Source organism: Thunnus thynnus, chromosome 12, assembly GCF_963924715.1.
Source record: "Thunnus thynnus chromosome 12, fThuThy2.1, whole genome shotgun sequence".
Classification (NCBI taxonomy): Eukaryota; Metazoa; Chordata; class Actinopteri; order Scombriformes; family Scombridae; genus Thunnus; species Thunnus thynnus.
Window position 1 is genome coordinate 29,474,559 of NC_089528.1, and position 25,491 is coordinate 29,500,049.

Here is a 25,491-nt window from a genome sequence, read left to right on the forward strand (position 1 = left end):
TTTTTAAATGTCTTTTTGTTGGAAAGGAGTTGCTTATTGGCTGCTGTTTCACTGCCAGCTTTTGGATCTGCAGATTTCCTATCAGCCACGATATCAACACAAGAATTTCACCTTTTGTAAACAGTGAATCTGCAGCATCTCTGAGCGCAGCCGTGTGTGTGTGTGTGTGTGATCCGTGCCGTTACAATAACTGCATTTTATCTGCTGTAATGCAAATTCACCTGATAGATAAAATCACAATGAGGTGAACGCAGCCTTCTGCAACACGGTGATCTGTACGGACGGACGCATGTGGAGGGAGAGCGAGAAGTTAGGAAGCGCCAGAGGAATGTTTAGAGCCATCCGGGCAGGAAGACAAGACTTTGTGGAAAGCCAGAGGAGAAACGTAAAGAAGGAGGAGGAGGAGGAGGAGGAGGGAGGAAGAAAGTGACAGAAGGAAAGAGGCTTGACTAACAAAATGATTTACAGTCACCGCTGAAGCTCCGGAGGACTTAGCATAGAGGCGATTTGACATGCTTCACACAAAACCACACACACAAGGGAACCAGCTACATGTTTAAAAAGAAAAAAAAACAGAGTTAAATAACAGTAAACTACTACACTCATGTCAGGGCTGATCAGAGATAGTGAATCTGTGTCGACTCGCTCCATCACTTTGTGTTCATCTGACTCTGATAATCGATTTTTTACAGATTTTTTTTTTTTCCCCTAGTAGTCACATGCATTTCTATTTCCAAGCTCCATGCATCAAATAGAAAAAAGAAGGAGGTTAAGTTTTCATTTCTTGTCTTGAAACTGTCAAATCTAAACTCTACTGTTTAGATTAATGATCTGACAACAGTGTGTATGAGTTGTGCATTGAACCACACACGCATAGAAACAGCTGGACCCTTATTTTTTGTCATTGATTTATGATGTATATAATGTATGTAAAAAACATCATGAACAATGTCACACAGGTATAGATTATAAAAGGGATGGTTGACTAATTTTACATCTTTGTTTAAAATTTAATCAGTTTTCAAGGCGACTGCAGCCGTTTATTACACATTATAGGAATGATGGGACTGTTTTTGTGTCCATTTTATATTAACATTTAGTTTTTAGGGAGTAGTTTTATAATTCATCTTATTTTTCAAATCTGACAATGACTTTCTAGTTATCGTTGGCTTTCTTTGTGTTGTTTCTGTCACGGAAAATGAGAATTTTTCCATTTTTTGTTGATTAAAATTAAAACTGAACTAGATTAAAGAGCTTGAACATCCTCTAAAATGACAAACGTGCAGCGAGACTACTTTAATTACAGATTTAAATCCTGTAACCCTGGAACCGATGTGTGCACAGTCAAAACATATGTGTGAGATCAGCCCTCCTGAACCACACGGAGCCTGACCTCAGCAAACTACGATGGCCTCTTCATCACAATAACACAGACCCGCATACACAAGGCTGTTATTGTGGCATCTAAATCATGGATTAACCTACAAAACTCAGACAAGAAGCAGATGTGAGAGGAAGTCAAGAGGACAGCGGTACGGAGCAGTCAAAAAAAATGTCTTATCTTAAAAAAGGAAAAATCTGAAGTAATCCTCCTGTATGTGGATCTGGTCTGCGGGATCAGCCCTGCGGTGTCTCTGCTGGGCTGTAAAGTCTAGTTTTGTTTGGGTGGATGTTTACGGCTCAGCGTCGCTCGTTGTTGAGAAACATCTAGAAGTTTTGCACCTCAATATGTGCTGAATTTGAAAAACCTGAAGGTCAGACACTCAATAAAAAAAAGTGACTGAATTGTTTTTGTGTGGTTGATCCGTTTCTTGACTTTATTAGCTGCTTTGATAAATAAAAACATATCCGCAGCGGATTAAACATTTACTGAAAACATAAGTTCTTTTGACTTTCTATTATTTTGTGACTTGCAGTTGATTATGATTCTGCAAACACTCAGCTGGTTGTTTATTAACTACATCTACCTAAACCTAAAGCAGCCTAATGCAATAAATCCTCCATTCATTAACTTATAATGAGACTTTCCACAGTTATACTTAAAAAAATCAAAACAATTATACATGACACATGATATCCTCGAGATCTGAATCCACTGTGTGTCGTGTATGATTGTTTTGACGTGTTATATATATATATATATATATATATATGTGTGTAACTACAGTTGACTTTATGATTATTTAAGGCTGTTTGTGCTGCTGTTTATTGTTGATTGTATTGTATCATATTTACAATGTTTTGTCATCTCTCATTGATGTAAAGTGGACCGAACATTAGTCTATATTTGATCTTAAGGAGGTTAACTGTAAAAATGTTAATCGTTGTGTCATCTTTCGTTATGACTTATAGTAATAGATCCTTTTTAGAAGGAGTGGAGCCCATAAAAGTTTGGGATGAGCTCTGTTCCCTTCAATAAAACCTTGTAGGGCTTCAACTAATGGCTGTTTTCATTATTGATTAATTTGTCAATTATTTTTCTCGATTAATCAATTAGTTGTTTGGTGTATAAAATGTCAGAATGGCGACCAACAGTCCACAACCTGAAGATATTCAGTTTACTGTCACAGAAGACTAAAGAAACCAGAAAGTTTTCACATTTAAGGAGATGAAACCAGAAAATGTTTTCAGCTTTTCTGTAAGAAACGACTCAAAAACATTAATCAATTAAAGAACAGCTGCCAATTGATTTTCTGTTGGCTAATCAATGAATCATTGCAGATCTAAAACCTTTTCTTTTCGTTGTGGCGCTTCACTGATGCCTGCAGTGAAACAAGAGTTACAGCTAACGATACAATTCATCCCACATTAAATCAATTCATCATTCAGTCTATTTAATGTCAGAAATCTGAGATACAGAATGTTTCATCACAACTTCAAAGAGCCACAGCTGAGAACTTCACATTAATTGTTTTGTCTGACCAGCTGACAAAAAAACTACAAAAAGTAAATCTGCACAACAGAGAAACTGAAACTAGAGATTCTTTGGTGTTTTTTGCTTGAGGCTTGAACAATTTTCTATTGATCAACTAAAGAAAAGTAGATCTAAAGCTCAAGACACTGATGTGTTGCTGAACCTCTGCAGGGTAAGTAAAAAAGTAAGTAAAACTTTATTTATATAGCACCTCTTTAACACAGGTTGTGACATTGGGACACAAAGAAAACAGGACACAAAAACCATGAAAGACACATTCAAGAACACAAACAGTCATCACCCAGAAACACACACATGAATTTATGAAATGTTATGAGAAAACCATTCAGTCAACAGATTCAGCTGAGATTGTTCCAAAGTCTGGGTGCCATGGCAACAAAAGCACAGTCGCCTTTGGTTTTTAGTTTGGCACGTGGTACGGCCGACAGGTTTTGGTTGGAAGACCTAAGTGACCGCGTGGTGGTTTACGGGTTTAGTAGCTCGGATATACGCAGGAGCTAAACCGTGTAAGGCCTTGAAATCAATCCTCAACTTCATGCTCGAAAGCGACAAACGTCTTCTAGCTGGAGTCCAACGTCTCTACTACACAGGACGCCTATTAAAACGATCAATTTATAAACGTCCACTTGCGGACCACATTCCCCCCCGCCTGTCCACCGCTGCAGCCGCTGGAGGAAATAAAAATAAATAGGTTTCCTGCCTGGGCTCGGGTCTGGAACTATCAGACTTTGTTTGATTTCCCACAGTCACAGTTGCCCCTCTGCCCCATATACAGCCAGTTGAGAGCTGTGAAACCAGTTTAAGATGGAGTGCAGGCGGCTCTGGCTCACATCCAGAGTGTCTGCCTCCTTGAGAAGGTGTTATTTCAGCAGCAGCGTGAAAAGCCCGGACCGAGCCAGCTGCCAAGCTTGGCAGGCTCTCTGTATGTCTTATCTTTTTTTTTTTTTTTAAACCCAGGCATTAAAATGACGTGAGAAATAAGATACTGACTGCCTACAGTATGTGTGACTCTGGAAAAGAATATTTTTGTTCCAAACTTAATTAGAAACCCTGAGATAAGTCTCTAAATACAGTCGCCTATTTATGTTGTGCAGCGTGCTTCAATGGAGCTCAAGATCAGATTTGTTTTATGTATGTTGTTGTTTTTATCCTGACAACTGACTTCTTACTCTTATTGTCATTCACCTATAAAGCACTTCTAACTGCACTGAGGTGCTACAAGTGCTGCGACTAACGATTATTTTCATTATCGATTCATCTGCTGATTGTTTTCTTGATTAATCGATGAGTCGTTTCCTCAAATGTCTTGTTTTGTCCCGAAGAACAGTCCATAAGCCAAATATATTCAGTTTACCATCGTAGAGGTTTAAAGAAACCAGAAAATATTCACATTTGAGAAGATGAATAGTCGGTGATTAATTATTTGTTGGCAACTAATCGATTAATCGATAATCGTTGCAGCTCTAGGTGCTACAAAAGTAAAGTATACAAAGTATGAAGTATGAGAGCCGCAACGATTATTTTTTATGACAAATTTTTTTGTTTGATTCACCTTTAAAATGTCAAAAAATAATGAAGAAAGTCACATCACAGTTTCCTAGAAACCAAAATCAAGACGAGACATCTTCAAATGTTTTGTTTTGTTTTGTCCGATCAGGAGTCCAGAAACCAAAGATTAAAGCTCCTTCACACTGTGTGAGACGAAAGTCAACAGTCGTGAGAGAAACCTGGTGAAATCTTTGCTTATCAAACCAAAACAGCGTCCTAGATCTCACTGTGAGACTCGTCCACCGTCGAGTGATTTGGAGCTTTGGCCACTGTTTCAGAAATGGAAGACCAAATTCTCACGATGTGACCGTTGCTACAACCCACAACTACAAACCAACCAATCAGAAAACGCTGGCCGGTGTGACATTTTGTGAAAGCAGCTTTGTGAATAAAGTTTAAGGGGAAAACACACTCGTTTGCCTCAATACGTTCATGACAAAAAAAAAAAAACAGAAGACGTTTGAGTGACTTTGCTGCAACATGCACATGATAATTGTCGTTGCGTCGTCTAAATTCACCTTTGCAATGATATAAAACTGAGAAAAGCAACAAATCTTCACATTGGAGAAGTTGGAAATGGAAAATGATTGGAACAAAAACAGCATATATATGAAATCTAAAGGATGAATGAGTAGGGAAACTCTGGAAAGCTGGAGTCACTATGGGGGATAAATGTCAGAGTCTGAGGAAATTTAAGATGCACATATAACTGATTGGTCACTTCTCAAGGTGACCTGAACAGACAAAAACTGCAGCCTGAGCAAAAGTTCAGCTGTACGTACGACACAGTTGTCCTAAACAGCGAGGAGGAGCGAAGTGTGTGGTGGTGTGGGGGAGTGTGTGTGTGTTTGCAGCGCACAAAACGACAAATCTGCAAGCTGTTTAAATTCCTTTCAATTCCTTCTGGCTGTTCCACAGGTATCAGGTTTCAGCTTTAAACAAGCCAGAGAGAGAGAGAGAGAGAGAGAGAGAGAGAGAGAGAGAAACAGAGGGAGGGCAAAAGAAAAACGCTCTGACCCAGCAGCGTGACCCGGCACGGTTGAAACCATCGTTAAAATGAGGAGGTATAAAAAAAATTTTAAAATACGGGCAGGGCTGGGTTGTTTGTTGTGGGGAGCCCCATTAACGTCTGATGATTGCGCTGTTACGTTTTATGGTTTTAATGAGAAATGCAGACTCGGTGCTGATGCTCGAGGGAGGAGGAGGAGGAGGAAGAGGAGGAGGAGGAGACGTGGAAGAAGTCTGAAGGAATAAAGAGCTCTGTGCGTTTTTTTTGTGCGTCGGGTTTGGTTGAAAAGTGCAACGATTAGAGATTCTTACAGCCGCATTTTGGAAGTCTGTGTGTGAATTTATTACCAGCGTGGAGCTCTCAACCCTCGTCGCCAACGCTGAGCTCCGACTGCTGCAGACAAACATGGAAAAATCGATAAAATCCTGACTGTTAAGCCTGATGTGTGAATTGCATCAGATCGGCTGCGAACATGACGTCGGATGATTGATGATGAATAAAGCACTTTTAATTAGACACATTTCCAGATCATCATCAGGCTAGACAGCAGTGAATCTTGTCATAGACTACATTCATGACATGTGATGATGTCATATTTGTTTTATTTGTGAAGTTACGGATTGGAGGATAAGAGCTGGGTCGCACATGTCAATCATCAAAGAATAAAATCCTAAATGTTCCTCTCGGCTCTTTTTTTATTACATCATTTTATGAAACACACCTGTTGTTAAGGTGCCAACTTGATATCTACTGATTAGCCTATATGTTATAAATAGCCTGATACTGCTTCATGCAACTCATTAGTGCCTATGTTGGGGGTAAAATGGGGCCAATCCAGATAAAAATTGGAGTTTCTATGCGTCAGTTACTTTAATATCCAAATATCAGCACATATCTGGTGTTTGGGGGCAGAAAGATCTAAGAGCTGTTGGCTGAACAAATGTCAGAAAACGTCCTTGACGAGCTCCCAGAGCCTGAGGTGAAGCCTTCGATTTACCTTTTTTTGTCTGAACAAACAGCAAAGATATTGAATTTACGATGATATAAAACAGAGAAAAGCAGCAAGTTGTCACCTTTGAGAAGCTGAGAACCAATGAATGTTTGTTCATTTGCTTAATAAATGACTCAAACTATTCATAAATGATCAGCATTGTTCAAAAACCTCAACACACATCATGTATCTCCAAAACCTCAACCTGTCATGATTTATGAAAAACACTTAGTTTCACGGCTTTTAAATGCTTAAGAGGTTGAAGAATTTCCTCAAACCTAAAGGGAATAATTAATTCAGTTCATCAAAAAAAAAAAAAATGCTCATAATCCAAGTTTGGATTTACGTTGTTTTCTTTCAGGCATGGACGGTGCTGGTGCTGAACACCGAGACTCTAAGACTCCAACCATCAGAGCTTATTTTGATTCCCATGGAAACGAGATATTTTCTACTCCTTTTCTACTTAAGGAGCCTTTAAACTGTGCAACAACAACAACAACAACGACAACAACGGTGCAAGTTTATCACATGTGTGTGATGCTTCTAATAAAAGTTTGGTCACAATCTGTTTCCAGCTGTGCAACAACAGTCAGGACCAAACTGTCCAGACTGTGTGATGAATGCGAGGTAAAACATAGCGATACGATGCAAATACATAAAAGTAGACGAGCCCGGAGACGTTTCATCTGCAGCTCTGATGTTTTAAAAATGCAGCATAATCACACAAACTTCTGTTTTCGTTTCACCGTCATTGTGGTTTGTGTGTGTCATGAACATATGAAGGAGAACGAGTGTTGTTTTCCCACTAAACTTACAAGATGTCACACTGTTTATTGTATTCAGTGTCATTTCACATCATATTCTGATCGGTGTGTTTGTTGATGTGGGTTGCAGCAACAATCGCGTTGTGAGAATGAAAAATTTCACCATGATTCTCTCACGATTGTCAACTTTCTTGTCTCAAACAGCCCAAAATCAACAACAGTGTAGAAACTGTAGATAAAACTGATCAAACTGGTTTGTAATTCTTGATATAAAATCTACTGGAGCTTGAAGTTAAAAAAAAACGATGCACAGAAAACGATCATTCAGGAAATGAACCGGTTAGTTGCTGCCAGTTTAGAGGAAAATAACTGACCCATCACAGCTGAGCATGTAGATAACATGCTCAAAGTTAAACAAGGCTAACGGCTGATGAGAAGCAGGAGACAGCCTGCTGCTTTTGAATCCATATGTGTGAAAGAGGTGTGATGGGATCCAGCCGTGCAGACGGTGGGAAAATATGACTTTGCCTGGACGTGTTGCTATTTATACTCTGTGTGCTTTGATAAAAAAAAAAAAAAAGAGTTGCACCATCTCTCTGTTATCTACCGTTGTACCTGTTCTCCAGAGTCTGACTGCTGAATGCATTAGACTGACGCTGCGATCGCTGCAAAACCCTCAAAACCCTCACCTGAGGCAGGATCCTGCTCCTCCACGCCCACCAGTTCAAATAAAAACAAACCCTGTAACCGTCTGACGGGCTCAACCGACTGACTCCGCTGTGTCAACACACACACACACACACACACACACACACACACACACACACACACACACACACACACACTCCACCTTCAAACGTACTGCAGGTCTTGCCGCCTCAGAGAGCACAAACTGATCCACTGCTGACTGCTGATTGGATGTAATAAAACTTGATATTGGCCAATCAGTGACTCCCACAGACCGGCCTGAACTAAACTAAACCTGTTTCATCTTTTCCAGAGGTTTCAGAGGAGAAATATTTTGTGTGTGTTAGTGTTTTAAATGACCACAGAATGTCTGAATGAGATATTATTTCTGTGGGATACGATTTACAAATCTTTCCAAAAGATAGAGAACAAGTTTGTGGTTTTAAAAAGGTCAGTTTTGATACTTATTCTGTGCCGATATGCTTATCAGGGTGAAAGTGGTTTTGAAATCACATTTCAACCACAACCGGACTGTCTATTGGAACCAGATTGACACCATTTGTAGAAAGAACCATATTAAATCCAGAAAGTAAGAGAAACAATGATTATTGTAAGTGTAGCTGTGCTAATGTCCATAATATCAGAACTTGGCCAGAATTCAATATGCATTAAAAGAATAATATCCATCCATATCCCTAAACTGTCACCCTGTATTAGAAAACATCAGTCTACCTGCGCTGGTGATTAACACTTTAAATAAAGTTCAGCTCATGCAGTAAAGTTCTGCATCGAACTAAAACCTGCAGCGGATCTAAAGTTAGATCGTTGGCGGGTCGGAAAACCGATCAGAGCATCTTCATAACGGCTCCAAGAAAAAAAAAATGACCGAGTGACGAAATCTGGTGTCTGAATTTGCGGTCGGACTCTATTTATAGTCCCTGGACTGTTTTGGCTGCAGCTCAGTAATTAGAGACGAGAAACCTCCTGCAAAAGGACGCATCACTGTCAACACGTTCATGTCTCTGCAGTTTGGGACGCTGGGCTTTGCTGTATTTCTTTAGCTCGTTTTTTTAATTTCAGTTCCACTTCTTGGCCTCCTGAGCTCAGCAGATTATATTAACAAAAGATCAAAACTGTTGTTCTCAGTTTCTGAAAGCTTCTTCAGATGGGACAGTTTCTCGTCTCTGAGCTCCTCCCAGTACACTGTAAATCACAGTCGGTTCAGTGACCGCAGACAGTGAAGTGTTGAAAATGACACATTCTTTAAGACTATTGTATTTAACACTGGCTGTGTTTACACCGGTCAAACTGTTTCTGTGAACCTGCAACAGAAATCTCCTCGTGTCCACAGAAGAACCGGCAATTTAAAAGTTAATAAACTGACGTTGTTGTCTTCTATAAATGAAGGGAGGAAAAGTCAGTACATGACATCTCATAATAAACCCCAAAAAGTAACTGAAACACAAACAAACACAAATTAAATACAAAATTTTGTGTGTAAACCACCTAATTTTTTGCAACACCTGAAATTTCCAGCTTAAACCTGAAAACCTACATATTGGATTTAACAGCACTGCTCTATTCAGAACTCATACAAGTGCATGAAAGACCAGGATGTTACAACAGGTGAGAACAAACAAGGATGCAGATATACAGACAAACATGATGCTTAATGAGTCTCAGTTTGCACAGACGAAGAGGAGCAGCGAGGGGTTTCTTTAACTCGGTAAATTTGCTGAAGGAGTAAAACCGGTCATGTTAAAGCAGGGCGGCTGAAGGTTCGATGCCCTTTATCAACAAAGTGTCTTTGTCCAGCCTCAGTCACTGCGAGTTCCTCACCAAAAAACTGTCCTCAGTATAAATATGAAACACTGCAGTTTACATTCCTCTCTCTCCTCAAACCTCCATCTGTGGCCGCTGGCTGGAAGCTGGTTTACTTCCTTGTCAAATGCCCTTTTTCCTTTAAGACTGGGCTCTTTGTTTCAGCTGCGATTAGCTGGCAGATATAAAGGCAGGCAGGCCGATATTTGAGACTATTGTGCACGCCTGCCTGCTTCTGGCGCTCAGAAATATTCTCTCTCTTTCTCTCTCTCCCTCTCTCTCTCTGGACTTCCAGGGAAAGCTCAAAGCAGCCAGATGTAGGCTCGTCATGAGACACCGCTGCAGGAAAACAACCTTAAACCTCAGAGTGTTTGCTTTACTCAGCCTGAACGCTCACACAAGCACCGCCGAGCTCAGTGAGCCTTGTGACCTTTGGCCTTTCGCTCTGCTGAATACCTCTCCGGAGTTTGAAAATGCATGAGCGCCAATGAGAGAGCAGGCAGGAAGCACTTTTTTTTTTTTTTTATAGCTGTCTAACCGTTACACCACTACCTGAGGAGAAACCGGTTTTAAATCGCTTCCAGTTGTGTGTTTTTTTTTTCTTTCTTTCTCTGAGCCAATCTGTCAGCGACGCGTCATTCCCTGTGATGACAACCTAAACTTAAGTGTTTTCCTAAAGGGCCCCGGAGCCCAAAAGGAGGAATGAATCAGGTGTTGCTGCCGTTACCTGGCCAACGTCATCACACAGAGAGGTGTGGACACTGATGTCGTAAATCGACCGCAATGAATGCTTATTAGCCGTGAGTCACGACTTGTAGAAGATTTACACAGAAAGAGTTTCAGTCCAACAGGAAGAAGCACCTGACAGACAGCGATGAGGTTAAAAACCCCACCTGAACGCTGACATGATGACAAATGAGTGGAAACACCTTAACGACATACAGCAAACTGATTGAATTAAGCTACTTTTCTATAAAACAAAATATGGATTTTCTTTTTATTTCCTGCAGAAACTGTTTTCAATCAGTTGCTAAGCAACTACTGATTGTATCAACAATCTATTAATCTGCTGTCTACTTTCTCAATTAACTGATCAATCGTTTGGTCTAATGAAACTAGGCTTCTCAGTGCCTCAAAAATCACTTGAATGATTTAATTAATTATCAGAATTGTTCCTGATTAACTTTCTGCTGATCGACTAATTATTGATCGACTATTTATTTCAGCTTGTTACATGATGCAGCCATGAATAACTGCATTTCTTTGAAAAATTAATGGATTTTTTTGGGTTGTACAAGCTTTTTTTGCCTTATAATGATCAAACAGCTGAAGATAAATTTTGAAATAGTTCAGATACAACTTTAAAACGACCAAGCAAACATGATAAACAGCCTATAAACATTACATGACATTAAAGTGATGATTAATAAGGTTAAAAACAGCAACACTGGAGGCGATAATCAGCTGCAGAGTAAAGAAGAGTCTCATAGGTGTTTGCACACTAAACCCTGAAACTGTCCTTTAACATCAACAAGCTGCTGGCTGGTGGGACGCCAGGTTCAGACTTCTATTAATAGCTTTACAGAAGGTTTTCTACTTGGAGGAAACGAGAAAAGAGGTGCGGAAATACCAAAAGATCCACTGGGACCCAGTCCAAACCCCCCAGTCTGACCAGCACAGTCCCCATGATAGTCCTATGATATATCGATCAGATCCTACAGGGACTTTCAATGTGTGTGTGTGTGTGTGTGTGTGTGTGTGTGTGTGTGTGTGTGTGTGTGTGTGTGGCTTTCAGTTTTAGTGCTTTTACTCCTCTCATATGTCTGACATTTCAAACAGTCTTCACAGTAGGTCTGTAGTGAGTTCGTGATGACCTCATCGTGCTTTATGGTCCCATTGAATTTCCATATTATAGCATCTTACTCTAAATTTGAGTTATGGTCAGTTTATTGCACGTGAAGGTACTTTATCACCTTTTATGTCCTTATAATTAATAATAAATACCCATAAAAGTGCTTTCACTGTTTCTGAGATGCTGCATGAAAAGTTCATTAACAGAATGTTTAAAGAGGTTTTCATATTGTTTTAGTTCATTTGCAGAAGTCATTAAGGAGCAGGAGTTTTCATCATGCAGCATTACAATCAAACAGATGAAGTTTTAAAGTCCAGAGCGTCCAACATGTTGCATGAATGAAGCAGTGAAAGGGAAGAACTGAGCAGCGCTTTCTTACCTCCGTGAAGAAATTATCCATTGGCTTCGTTATTTTAATCCCCGAGGATTTACTGTATGGAAACCGCGCGTCCAGTCAATCCAACTCATGTGTTGTTAAATGTGATTCCAACCAAAAACAAAAAAAAAAAAAGGGAAGCAGATCCGAGAGTTTCAGTCCATGATCTTCCTCCTGGAGGTCTGCAGGATGGAGAGGCAGGCGGTCAGTCAGTGAGGAGCTACAGTAGTAAATTTACTCTTTGTTTCATGGGTTACTCCTCCAACAGAGACACCAGGAGTCCTTCAAAAAAAAAAAAAAAAAGCTTTCGGGTGCTCTCCTGCTCCCTGAAGCCCCTCAAGTCTTCCCGGCGCTCCTGTCGTTGCGTCTCCGCGCGTCACTTTTCGCCCGCAGGTCCGTCTGGTTGTTCGGTCAAACAGTCTAAACGTGCAGCAGGAGCGAGTAAACTGGAGGCCGGTCAAACTTTGGAGACAGTCGGTCACTCACTCAGTCACTTAGACCGGTGGACAATAATCCTGAAGCTCCACCTACCTACCCGCCCGCCCGGCCTCCTCCTCCTCCTCCTCCTCCTCCTCCTCCTGCTCCTGCAGCCCCGCTGCCTCTCGGACTCCTCCTGCTGTCAACATATGGAGCTCAAGTAGTGAAGGTGATGATAGTTGAGAAAGTTTAAATACGTGCAGTTATAGAGTTGATTCTGATGAGGGAGAAACTGTAGATCACATAATGCTTCACCTGTCCAGATATGTAAAGAAAACCTGATTTTGAGCCTGAGAGGAGCCGCTAAATGGACTTTGAGTTTGAATTGTTTTGTCAGCTGTTGTTTCCAAGGTCAACAACGAACTTTGAACCTCAGCTTTTAACTCAAACATGACCCGAGAAATCTTTAAAATCATCATTAAAAATGAAATTTGAAAATCTACATTTCCATGAAATATGCCGTATGAACTCCATCTGCTGATGAAAACCATGTGGTATGATCAAAAGCTCCAGAAAAGTTACTAAATGGACATTGGCGTCCATTTAGTAGCAGAGAAAAGAAAAAAAGTGTCATGTTTAAGCATGAAAGGAAATAGTAGATTGGCAAAACAACTCCAACTCAAGGTCTGCTCACTTGCTTTTTCCAGAGCTTTCAATCAACAAAAGTAAGTATCAGTTCCAGAAAAACTACTAAATGGACACTGACGTGAGTTTTGTTTTGTTTTTTTTCCCAACAAAATTAATTTCGATGTAAGAGATATGTTGTGCTTTCAAGCATTAAAGGTCACTTTTGAACATAGAAATCGTAGTTTAACAAAACAATCCCGACTCAAGGTCCTCTTACTTGTCTTTTCCAGAGCTTTCAACCACAAAAACATGTAAGTATCACACGGTTTTCATCAGTGAATGGAGATTTTATCAGCTGTCCTAAAGGTATTATGGAGGAAATCATAACAGCTCAACTGAGCTCACATGTCAGAAGATCCATCTCCACGATAACTGAGTAGTGAAGATCATGTGACATGATTAAAATCTCCATAAAAGCCACTAAATGGACACTGACATGAGATTTTCTCACCAGAATACAGTTTGACTTCTTGACTTTATAATAGTCATTTTAAAAAACATCCAAACTCAAGATCCAGAAGTTTTATCATCTGTCCTAAAAGTGCTGTGGATGAAATCATAACAAGCTCCATCCCCTGATGAAGACCTTGTGATATGGTTGAAAGGTCAGGAAAGAGCTAGTAAGAAGACCTTGAATTGGGATTTTCTTTTTTTTTTTTTTGGTCAAAGTCTTATTTTGATTTCAGTATCATAAGAGTTATTTGCATTGATATAGTTTAATCTAATCAAGACCATAAAACATCAAGAAGAAGAAGAAGAAGAAGAAGAAGAAGAAGAAGAAGTAGAAGATCAGTGATTATCTGAGATTAACTTCACTGACTTAAAATAAAACCACAAACTAAATCTGAATTCTGAAAAACAGAAATATGCAATAAAACCTGATCAACTAGCAACACGTGATCAAACCACTGATGCTGCTTTGTTGCCACAATCTCACACAAACACAAACTTTAAAACCAAATTCAAACTCGATTTAAAACCCAAGAGAGAACGAAAGCATGCGATAAAATAATACACATTTTTACAGCATTCACAGTCATACAGCTGAGTGAGGAAGGCTTCAGATGAAGTGTCCGTGCAGGATTAAACATTTTGGCAGTTTATATCTTTTACAAAGACTTTACAGTAAACATCCAGTAGTTTGTGAATCACAGCAGCTGCTGTTCACTGGAAACTGAAGAGGACGTTTATTCCAGCGGATACATCCACACACAGTAACGAGGATAAACACATTTTCATCCATCAGACATTTGTTGCTGCTGCTCAGTGAGTTTATTCTTTCTTTTTTTGGCTCCTTTTATAAAATGTTATGATTAAAATGTCCTTCTGTCCTCTGAGTGAGTTTCTTAATGGATAACACCGTCCATTGAGAAGCTAAGTGAATAGAATTTTATTCTAAAAAGATTTGTCCACTTTATTTGACTAACTCAGACAGCTGAAGCCTCTCTATCTTCAGATCAACTTTTAAATACATGCTCAAAACAAACACTGTGGATTCCATTGTAATTGCATTTAGAGGGAATCTTTTAACGTCCAGGATATTATTACAGCAAGCAAAAACTGATCCACATGTGCATCTGACTAGTGTTTTAAGACAGATTTAACAAAGCTTTTAATACTAAAACAACTCTAACATGACCAGCACACATGATGAAAATACAGACTGATGCAAAGCACTGAATAAACATTTAAAAACCTCAAACATCAGACAAAACTCTTAATTAGGTCAAATTTCTGTCTCAGATGCTCCACTCAGGCAGTGCTTGAGTTCTTTTAGCCAGACCAGGAAATGCCACAGGACAAGAACAAATTAGAACATAAAATTTCGCAAGAACATTAAATTACAGGAAATAAAATTAATAATTTTTCCTCGCTGTAATCATTCCTCCTGTTCATACTGGATATTAAAAGATCCTTCAAATGTGCTTTCAATGTAAGTGATGGAAGCCAAAATCCACAGTGTGTCCACACAGTTGTTTAATAGTTGATGTGAAGCTTATATGAGGCTTCAGCAGTCTGAGTTAGTCATATCAAGTGGATATCTGACACATTTACAGTCTTTTTAGCATCAAATTCCCTCTTTGTGTTTCCTTGAACAGTGTTTCCCTGTTGAGGTGCAGGTGGAAGTATAGTAACAAAAAGAGGAACTTTGGCACTAAAAAGATTGTAATGTTGAAAGATATCTACTTGATTTGACTCATGTGGACGCTGAAGCTTCATATTAGCTTCAGATAAACTTTTAAATACATTTTTGCACAGAACTGTGGATATGCAGAATGGCCCATTTAAGAATGATTATTTTAAAAGATTATTATTGGATTATCAGATAATTATTAGGATAAAATTCTATTGATCACCGTGGGGAATTCACAAGCTACCCAACAATATATTAAGTAATCTGAACCTATAATAAACACATCATAATGTATATGTTCATTATGTATTATTAATCTGAATTTACAAAGTAACTTGTAACTAAAGTTGTTAAATAAATGTAGTGGAGTAAAAATATAAAGCAACAGAAAATGGAAATATTTAAGTAAAGTACAAGTGCCTCAAAATTGTACTTGAGTAAATGTACTATGTTACTAAATTCCACCACTGTTTACTTGTAAGGATTATTTTAACATCACGTAAATGATCTGGATATTTCTTCTCTCTCTCTTCACCCTGCACATGCGGCTTTTCCAAGTCTTAAACGACAAGAGTTAAGTTAACTCTGCGCGGCTGTGCAGACAAATGAACGTTTGTAAAAGCGCGAAGTCCGCAGAGTGAATAAAGTCGGACACACCGCTTTGATTCCTTTGTGACGCTACAGAGTCCTTTGATGCGTCACCAGTGTTCTGTGATGCGTCTGGAGACAAAAACTGACCTTCATTTAAAATACACAGGAGACCGTTTACACTTTATGCGCTGCTCTGCCCTGTTTCACCACACAAACACACAGTACGGTATGTTGTAAAGGAGCAATCTGTATGTTTTTGGACCATATTAAAGAATAGATTCACTATTTTAAAGTGTGTCTTAAAACATCAGTCAGGTGTCCATGTGAACAGTGAAAGAAGTTTTCCTCACTATAATCATTCCTCCTGTTCATACTGGCTAAAAGATCCCAGATAAAAGATGATGGAGGCCAAAATCAACAGTGTGTCTGAGTTAGTCATATCAAGTGGATATCTGACACATTTACAGTCTGTTTAGCATCAAATTCTCTCTTTGTGTTTCCTTGGACAGTGTTTCCCTGTTGAGCTGCGGTGGAAGTATAGTAACAAAAAGAGGGACTTTGGCACTAAAAAGACTGTAATGTTGAAAGATATAGATGGTGACAAATTAAAGGATAAACTGGTCCAGGTCTGAATAATTGACCCCTACAGTGAGGGGATCTGGTGGTTCTATTATGCTTTGGGGGCATTTTGCTGTCATGGTTTGGGTCCACTTGTCCCCTTAGAGGGAAGGGTCACTACAAATCAATACAAAGTTGTTCTGAGTGATCACCTTTATCCTATGATGAAACATTTCTATCCTGATAGGAGTGGTTTCTTCCAGGATGACAATGTCTCCATCCATAGGACACGAGGGGTCACTGAATGGTTTGATGAGTATGAAAATGATGTGAATCATATGCTATGGCCTTCACAGTCACCAGATATCAACCCAACTGAACATCTATGAGAGATTTTGTACTGACGTGTTAGACATCGCTCTCCACCATCATCATCAAAACACCAAATGAGGGAATATCTTTCTGAAGAATGATGTTCATCCCTCCAGTAGAGTTCAGAGACTGTAGAATCAATGTCAAGCTGCACTGAAGCTGTTCTGGCAGCACGTGGTGACCCAACATCTTACTAAGACACTTTATGTTGGTTTTTCCTTTAATTTGTCACCGTCTGTATCTACTTGATTTGACTCATGTGGACGCTGAAGCTTCATATTAGCTTCAGATAAACTTTTAAATACATTTTTGCACACACGGAGGACTGTGGATTTTGTCCTCCATCACTTACATTGTAAGTACATTATGAAGGGATCTTCTAATGGTCAGTATGAACAGGAGGAATGATTACAGCAAGAAAAACAGGTTTCAGTGTTCATTTGGGCTCCTGAATGTTGTTTATTTGTTGATAGGAACAAAAATATAATGACATATGGCTCAGGATGTTGCTTGATGGGAAATATTAGACAGGTCAAGTGTCACCGTAGTAGACTTCCCAGCTTCTCAGTGACAGAGGAGTCTGTCACAAAGGCCCGATCATTTGTTCAGGTTTTCAGGTTATGTTCTTGTTTAAGATCTGATGACTATCGTTGGACTTGGACATCAGAGTTTGATTTTTTACACAAAGTCTGTGAGTTGATGGGAAGCAGCCGTCTGTTTAATCAGATAATGAGCTATATGGTTAAGCATTAACATTCCAGCTGTAGGTTAACAACACCGAGCCTTCATTTCTAATCCAAACACAGGAGTGTGTGTGTGTGTGTGTGTGTGTGTGTGTGTGTGTGTGGTTTTTCCCCTTGACTTACTTGGCACACAGATTGACCCCTGATCCCTGCTGGTTTGGGCCCCGGGGCCCCGCCATCCATCGTCCATCCTGTCAATTGGGATTTAGCATCCTCTGCTGCTGACTGGCTGCAGAACTTGCTAGAAAGCACTTGCTATCTTTTAAAATCTTTTAATTTATGATGTCTAATTAATTTTCTTTTCTTTTATACGTGTTTCTTTGCTGATTGTTTTTTTTCTTTGTATTTTGCGAAATCATCTTGTATTTATTAGTTTTTTTTTCCTTTTTTGTAAGTTGAGGGGATTTCCGTTGTATTGCCTCTTAACGTCTCCTGTCACATCTTGTTTTATGTCTGTTATCTGGATTTGATGCTGGTGTGCAAACAGAACAATCTAAAATATCTCAAATGTAAATAATTTGGTTTAGAGAGACACAACAGTTCGGGACAGTCCGCTTTACTTTCTAGGCAGTACTCCATGCAAAACTATTATTTCTTTCCAAAACTGACGTCTCAGAGGTAAAGTAAAGCAATAAGATGAAAGTGTTTCAGATATGGAAAAAGATTTTAGCTCATGAGATGTAGGAGGCATCTGAGGTGCTTTGATGCATATTCACGGTTGAACTTTGAAGCTTTTGTGTGTCAAACGCTCCGAGCTTGTTTTGAACTTGTGCAACACCAAAATCACAATGTTGCATGTGTTGTTTTTTTTTGCAGTCCTGTGACTATCAGCAGTTTGTCAGAGACTGAGAACACAATCAGAGCCAACTACCGGAAAAAAAAAAAAAAAAATTTAAGGGTGTATGAGATATGAGACGGATGTTTGACATCTCATCCTTAGGAAGCTGAGCAGAATAAGGTGAAGCAGGTCTGTAATTAGTCCATTAAGGTAGCTACATGTGTCGGGATGGTTGTGGCTGAGTGTTGGTTGTATTCCAGCACTGGAAATGTGAGCTAGTTCAGGCCTGTAAGTTGCTGCTGGATTTGGGAGGTTTTGAAGTTGTTGTTTTTTTAAACCTACAACAGATAAAAACTAGGATCTGTTAGCAGCACTCAGACTGGCTTTAGGCAGGATGCAGCCCTGTCCAGCTAATCATGACTCAGGCACTGTTGGGCCATCATTCTCATGTAAAAGCTAAAGGTCTCATAATGCGATTTCTAGTTTGTAGTTTGCTTTAAAAACCAATATAAACTCTCAACATGCAATATTTAAGATGTTGAGAAGAGGAAAACAGTAGAATTATAAAAAAAAACCCCACACCAGCCTGTTTCTCCAAGGCAAGCTGGAGTTGTCACTATAAACATATATAAAATGTGGCAACTGCAGGTGCAGAGGTCTCGAAGTCAAAGCTGGATTGTTGGAAATGTTAAAGACTGTTGAAGGATTTCACTCTGAAGACGTCACAACAAAGCAACCATGACGACACTTTTATCAGTTGTGCATGTTTTTTGTGCAGGAGAGGGGGCCCACGAGGCATCTGGGCCCATCATCTCATAACCTGTCTGATAAAGAAACTACTTGTGAACAACTTCAAACTGGATGAAATGTTAATTAGTCAAGAAGAACCAAGCAGTAAGCATTCATTTGGTGATTTGCGCCTCAAAAGAAACTCCACTGCTGTTGCTTCAGCAGCTTTTCAATGACTATATTTCAACATTTGGTTCAATTCAATTCAATTTCAATTCCATTTTTATTTATATAGCGCCAAATCACAACAAAAGTCATCTCAGGGCACTTTTCACATAGAACAGGTTTAGACCGTACTCTTTAATTTAGACCCAACAATTCCCCCATGAGCAAGCACTTGGCGACAGCGGTAAGGAAAAACTCCCCTTTAACGGGAAGAAACCTCAAGCAGAACCCGGCTCTAGGTAGGCGGCCTTACAACAACAATAGATACATGACTAGCAGCAACAAACACCAACCGCTAGAGAAGGACAGAAGAAGGACATCAACATGTCAGCATGGTTCATGGGGTTTCCTGCGGATGAGAAAGCACAAAGAACTCCAGGGAAGAAGTCAAGTTAGTAACATGCATTAATGGTAAATGAATATATACAGATGGAGAAGAGGAGAGAGGAGCTCAGTGCATCAATGGAAGTCCCTTGGCGGTCTAGGCCTATAGCAACATAACTAAGGGCTGGTCCAAGGCGAGTATGGTCGGCCCTAACTATAAGCTTTATCAAAAAAGGTAGAGAGGGTGTCTGCCCCCCCAGACCGAATCTGGAAGATGGTTCCACAAGAGAGGAGTTATGACCTGCTTCAAACTGTACTGTATAGTAATTTAAATGACCATTAAAAGTAACCTTGACGTCTAGAAACTCTAATTTTTCAGCAAATATCATCCAAGTTTTGACCACCAATATATCTCAACACATTTTAACCTGCAATCATCAAATCTGTGGTTAATAGAAAAGGAAGTAAATACAAAAATTGCAACAATACCAGAAACAAAAAAAACCAAAATCTGTAAATCTGACATAAACAGTTAAGCATGTTCACTCCTTTCTCTACACCTGAAGTTATTAGTCGTCAGGCATTTTTGGCCTCACCTCTCCTTAAATCTGTCTTCAAATCTCTCTGGATTCACTACCTTTGTCTCCAAGGTGCTTTTTCACCCATAACCACCCTCCAAAGGTCACCTGTCTGCACAATGTCAACCTCAGTGACCCTTGACCTCTCATTCCCAGAGGTTGACAGAGGTTAAGTAAGACTCATTCCCCATAGCGATGATGATGATGATGATCTTCAGGCCCTCGAGGATTCCTCAGTCAGGGTCAAACTGGAATGAGCGAAAGGAACAAGCTCAGCAAACTCACAAGTGACACGTTGACTTGAACGCAGCTCCGCTCCTGGTCTCGACCTTTTCGTGTCAAAGATTTTTTGGGGAGTTTACACGCAGGTGCTGATTTTGAGCGAGACACTGATCCGTCTCTTGAGTGATGAGGAGCTGCTGAACCACTTAGCTGTTAGGTAATCGCTGCATGTTGTTGCCTGTTTACTGCAAATCATCCGTGCTTTACATCACATGCTGCTGTTTTTTTCTACAGATCCAGACATCCATTGATTTTCATTCACTTCTATACTTTATAAATATCAAATACTAGGCTGTTGAAACATGCTCAGGTTGTGTAAATCATCGTGAACATCAGGTTTGCATTAAGTTACATTATCCTCATAAGGTAAAGATAATCCAGTGTGCTGATTGGTTTTTCATGTTTGAAATTCATGGAAACCAATGGCAACCTGGAACAAAACATCCAAAATCTTTGCAATGGTCTGCAAAAATGTGCATCCATGATTTGTCATCTAAAACTTGAAAACACACCACTTCAACAAGAAGTTTAAACCAACTGGTTCGTTTGAGCTCAAAATGAACAAACCTGGACCACATGAACTGATGTATATTGTTATTATGATATTTGAAGGTTAAGTTCCCTATTTGTTTGTACAGTTATTTTGATATTTTATGGTATTCTTGATTATTCTCTTAAAATGTTGCTATTTTATGGATTTGGTTAGGAATTGTCGAATTCCCTCTTTGTGTTTCCTCGGACAGTGTTTCCCTGTTGAGCTGCTTTAGGAGTATAGTAACAAAAAGAGGAACTTTGGCACTAAAAAGACTGTAATGTTGAAAGATATCTACTTGATTTGACTCATCTTGACTAATTTTGAAGCTTCATATTAGGTTCAGATAAACTTTTAAATACATTTTTGCACAGACACTTGAAGGGATCTTCTAATGGTCAGTAAGAACAGAAAGAATGATTACAGCAAGAAAAACCTATTTCAAAGTTAATTTGGGTACCAGACTATTGTTTTAAGACAGACTTGAAAAATTTGAAACCCATCCTTCAAGTATAAAACCTTTTTCAGAGAGGCAGGAGCACTTTAAGTTATTCAGTGCTTAAAAACTAAACAAAGTCACATCATATATAAAGCTTCCAGTACCCCACATGTACAGACCGGGCCCTGTGGAGTCGGTTAGGTCCAGTAAGGTTAGGTTAGGCTAGTGCATAACTGTCAACACTCCCGATTTTGGCGGCAGTCTCCCTTTTTTTTAACCCTTTGTCCCACTGTTACCGATTTGTAATTCCTCCTGTTAATCTCCCAATTTCAAAGTGATACAAATCAAATGGATGTTTCTCAGTTTCTGTGTGGGATATGTGTCATGGTACCTGGCAACCCGACCCAGAGGCAGAGTTAAACCTGCCTGCAGACCTGCCAACACTCCTGTGTTTCCTGTGTTTTCTCCTGTATTCTCAAACTCCTCCTCAGCTTTTATTATGAATAATCATCACGTACACACGGATCCATAAGTTTTGTAGGTTTGTCTGACGTTACCTAAGTTGCCACATCATCTATGAAACACAAAGCACACTCAATCCACACTCGACAAACAATTTCAACACATCTGTCACCACAGCCCGATGAAAAGGGCGTGTGCACGGCTGCTGTCTTGCGCAGGCGTTCTTCCCTCCTCCTGTCCTCTGTCCTCCTCCTTCTGCTGCTGATTCGCTACCTGCAGGTACCGCCGATAGAGAGAGGAGCGGCTGGTTTGTCTCAGCCAGCGGCTAAGTTTATAAGAATTTGCCAAATTTGAAGATATGTGGCAAACTCAGATAAACAGTTAGGCTACATACAAACAGCTGTCCTCCCCCACACCCCTGAAAAAAACCTCCCGTATTTTATAAGCTAAATGTTGGCAGGTACACCAGTGCCTACGAATAAAAAACACATTCCTGCAGATGATTTCAGTGGAAAAGGTGGGTTAAGTGAGGTTAGGTCAGGTGAGGTTTAGTTTACTGTTTGTAAGACTATCCATCTTTGCCCTCTGCCAAAATACCAAGCCAAGTTACTGTCTGTGTGTCCTGGTCCTCTCTGGGCAGCAGGAGACTCCAATTTAAAGAAGATCCTTTGAATTCTCAGGTAGTTTGATGTTGAGTATCTTTTCTTTTCAGTGAAGTAGGAAACATCTTGTTACAGCAGTAAAATGTTTGAAATGAACGGACAGATTTTTCAGTGAGGGACAGGAAGAAGATGTCATTTTAAGGAATTTTAACAAGAGTTTTTTTGTGTGGAAAATACCAAGTAATCTGACCAAATGTATTATCCCAAGCAGCAGCAGTTTTATTTTAAATATCTTAAAACATGTCTGAAGGGGATCTTTAAAAATTTCCAGCAGTGTGAAAAGGTTGATCATCGGCAAAAAACACCGACTTTTGGCAGGTGACATATAAAATATCAGAACTGGCAGAGATTAAAAAGGAAAGCAGAAGGAACAAATAGTTCTTTGTCACCGGGATGATCGTCTCATCATGTGGAAGTGCTGGAGGATTACAGGAGTCAGGAAGACACGGTGGAGAGAGTTTGTTTCACTTGTTTGATTCTGTGCCAGCATCTCCAAACGCCCCAAAAACAGGACGAGGAAGTCAAACATTTCCTGTGGCTGTTTTAGACTTCTGCTAAAGATGTGAGATAACAGAGCCAGGAAGGTTTTTTTTCTGCTGGGATTCCTACTGAGTGTGTCAGTGGTAAAGCCAAAATAGACTTCCTCTGACCGACATCATGCAGAGAAAACGAGAGTGGACCGACATTGACGAGTAGAAGTCATAAAGTAACCTGGAGGGAGGAGAGTATGGAGAGTTGAATCAGTCCTGTCACTTCAAGGGGATAATTAAGTTTTATTTTTGTGGTTTAACATTGTGCTCAACAAGTTAATAACTGAGATGTGGGAACATGGTGACATCACTAAAAAGACATCTGACAGCTAGGTCAAACATCCATTGATTTGTCATACTTGCTGTAGTTGTGTGCACACAGTTTCCTGCACAATGCAGGATTATCGCCAACATTTCAAGTGTGCTCACTCCCACTTTGACCCCCAATTAAAGTGGTTTAGATAATCTGGATAAACTGTTAGTTTCAAACCCGTCTGATTACCGCAGATGTTTCTGCCCGGTCTGACTTCTTTTTCGTGATGTTGTCATGATCCCAGATCTCAACTACTAACTTTGGAGATTGCGTCATTATCATAACCGATAGAAACAATTAACAAAACTACAAAAATGAGACCCAAACTGTAATAAACCAAAAGTTTTTTATCTAACTACAAGTTACATGATGATGACTAGAATTTCAAAGATTTTTTAAAAGAGACAACAGGTCAACTCATGCAGACAATAAAAGACTTGATTTCGAAGAGGTTTCTTTCACATTAAAGTTAACAAAAAAGACCCATATGAACATATTACAATGCAAGTAATGGGGGACAAAATCCTCCTTCTGAAAATGTATTTAAAAGTTTATCTGAAGCTAATATGAAGCTTCCGCGTCCAAATGAGTCAAATCAAGTAGATATCTTTCAACGTTACAGTCTTTTTAGTGCAAAAGTCCCTCTTTTTGTTACTATACTTCCACCTGCAGCTCAACAGGGAAACACTGTCCGAGGAAACACAAAGAGGGAATTTGCTGTTAAAAAGGCTGTAAATGTGTCAGATATCCACTTGATATGACTAACTCGGACACACTGTTGATTTTGGCCCCCATCATCTCTTATCTGGGATCTTTTAGCCAGTATGAACAGGAGGAATAATTACAGTGAAGAAAACCTCAGTGTTCATGTGGGAACCCGACTGTACTCCCAGATTTAGTATTCCACTCCTATAACATTGTGTCATGATAGACAGTTGTTTTTTTTTTGTTGTTGTTTTTTTTAAAAGGATGAAAATCGGTGCAAAAGAAAAACACATTATTACTACACATTATTCTTCCCCATCGAAACCTGGTGCCTACATTACCCACAATGCAACTTTAGTCGATTCATTTGACAGTAGAAATCCCAAAAAACTCACTTACTGCCAGTGGTATCGGCCATGCAGACTGGTTTAGTTTTATATGCCAAGATATACACTTTGTCAAAATCTGCCACCTACATTACCCACAATGCAACTTGACCAATAACAGTTTGGTAGGAGATTGGAGTGTTTAATGCTAATAGTGGCTAATGTAGCCTGGAGCTGCTGGCCTCCGGCAGAGATGAGGAGCAGCCAAAGAAGTCTGGTAACCTCACTTCTTTCAAGGCCGCACACCCAGATTAGTGTTTAGCCCCAACTGACATGGACTCAAGTGACATCACTTGAGGCAGTTTATCAGATTTAAACACAGCTCCTTCTGGAGACACAAAAGGAAACCCGGACCTGGATTTTCCAAGTCATGCTGAGTTGGAAAATCTGTGAATTTCTCCTCTAAGCAGTTCCTCTTCTTCCTCTTCCTCATCAGCCAACAGTCAGCTGATGAAGAAGAGGAAGAGGAACCGTTTAGAGGACAGTTTAGTTGTTTAGAGGACTGTCAGCTGACAGTCAGCTGTTGAGGAAGAGGAAGAAGAGGAACTGTTTAGAGGAGAAGCTGATGCTGGTCATGAATCCATTCTTGTTCCCCTCGACCTAAGTGCAGCATTTGATACCATGAACCATGACATGGGTTGGTATCAGTGGCACTACTCTGATATGGATCAGGTCCTACCTAAAAGACGCTTCTGCATTGGTATCGCTGATTCTAGATCAGCTACAATGGGATTTCACTGCGGGGTGCCCCAAGGCTCAGTGTAGGTCCAATCCTCTTTTCCATTTAAATGCTCCCTCTAGGCTACCTCATACACAGACATAATATCAGTTTACGCAGACGATACTCAGATCTATCTAAACCGTGACCCTGAAAACAACTATCAGAACAATGCCAACCTGCTAAACTGTCTGAATGACATCCACACATGTGGATGTCACAAACTTTCCTGCAGCTAAACATGGATAAGACAGAGATATTAATCATAGGTAAAGACAGTGTAAACAACCAAATTTCAGTCTTGGTTCACTATCTCATTCAATAACTCAGCATTGCAGAAACA

General features: G+C 39.7%; 1 protein-coding gene across 1 annotated transcript in view; it reads right to left on the minus strand.

The window, feature by feature from the left end:
- The window catches only part of myo10 (myosin X), a 151,065-nt gene extending 138,509 nt beyond the window's left edge, over window positions 1–12,556 (minus strand). Inside the window, exon 1 of the mRNA XM_067606797.1 lies at window positions 11,987–12,556. Coding sequence (XP_067462898.1) covers window positions 11,987–12,007 — 21 coding nt within the window. The 5' untranslated portion in view covers window positions 12,008–12,556. The remainder of the gene's footprint in view (window positions 1–11,986) is intronic.
- Between the last annotated feature and the right edge of the window lie 12,935 nt (window positions 12,557–25,491).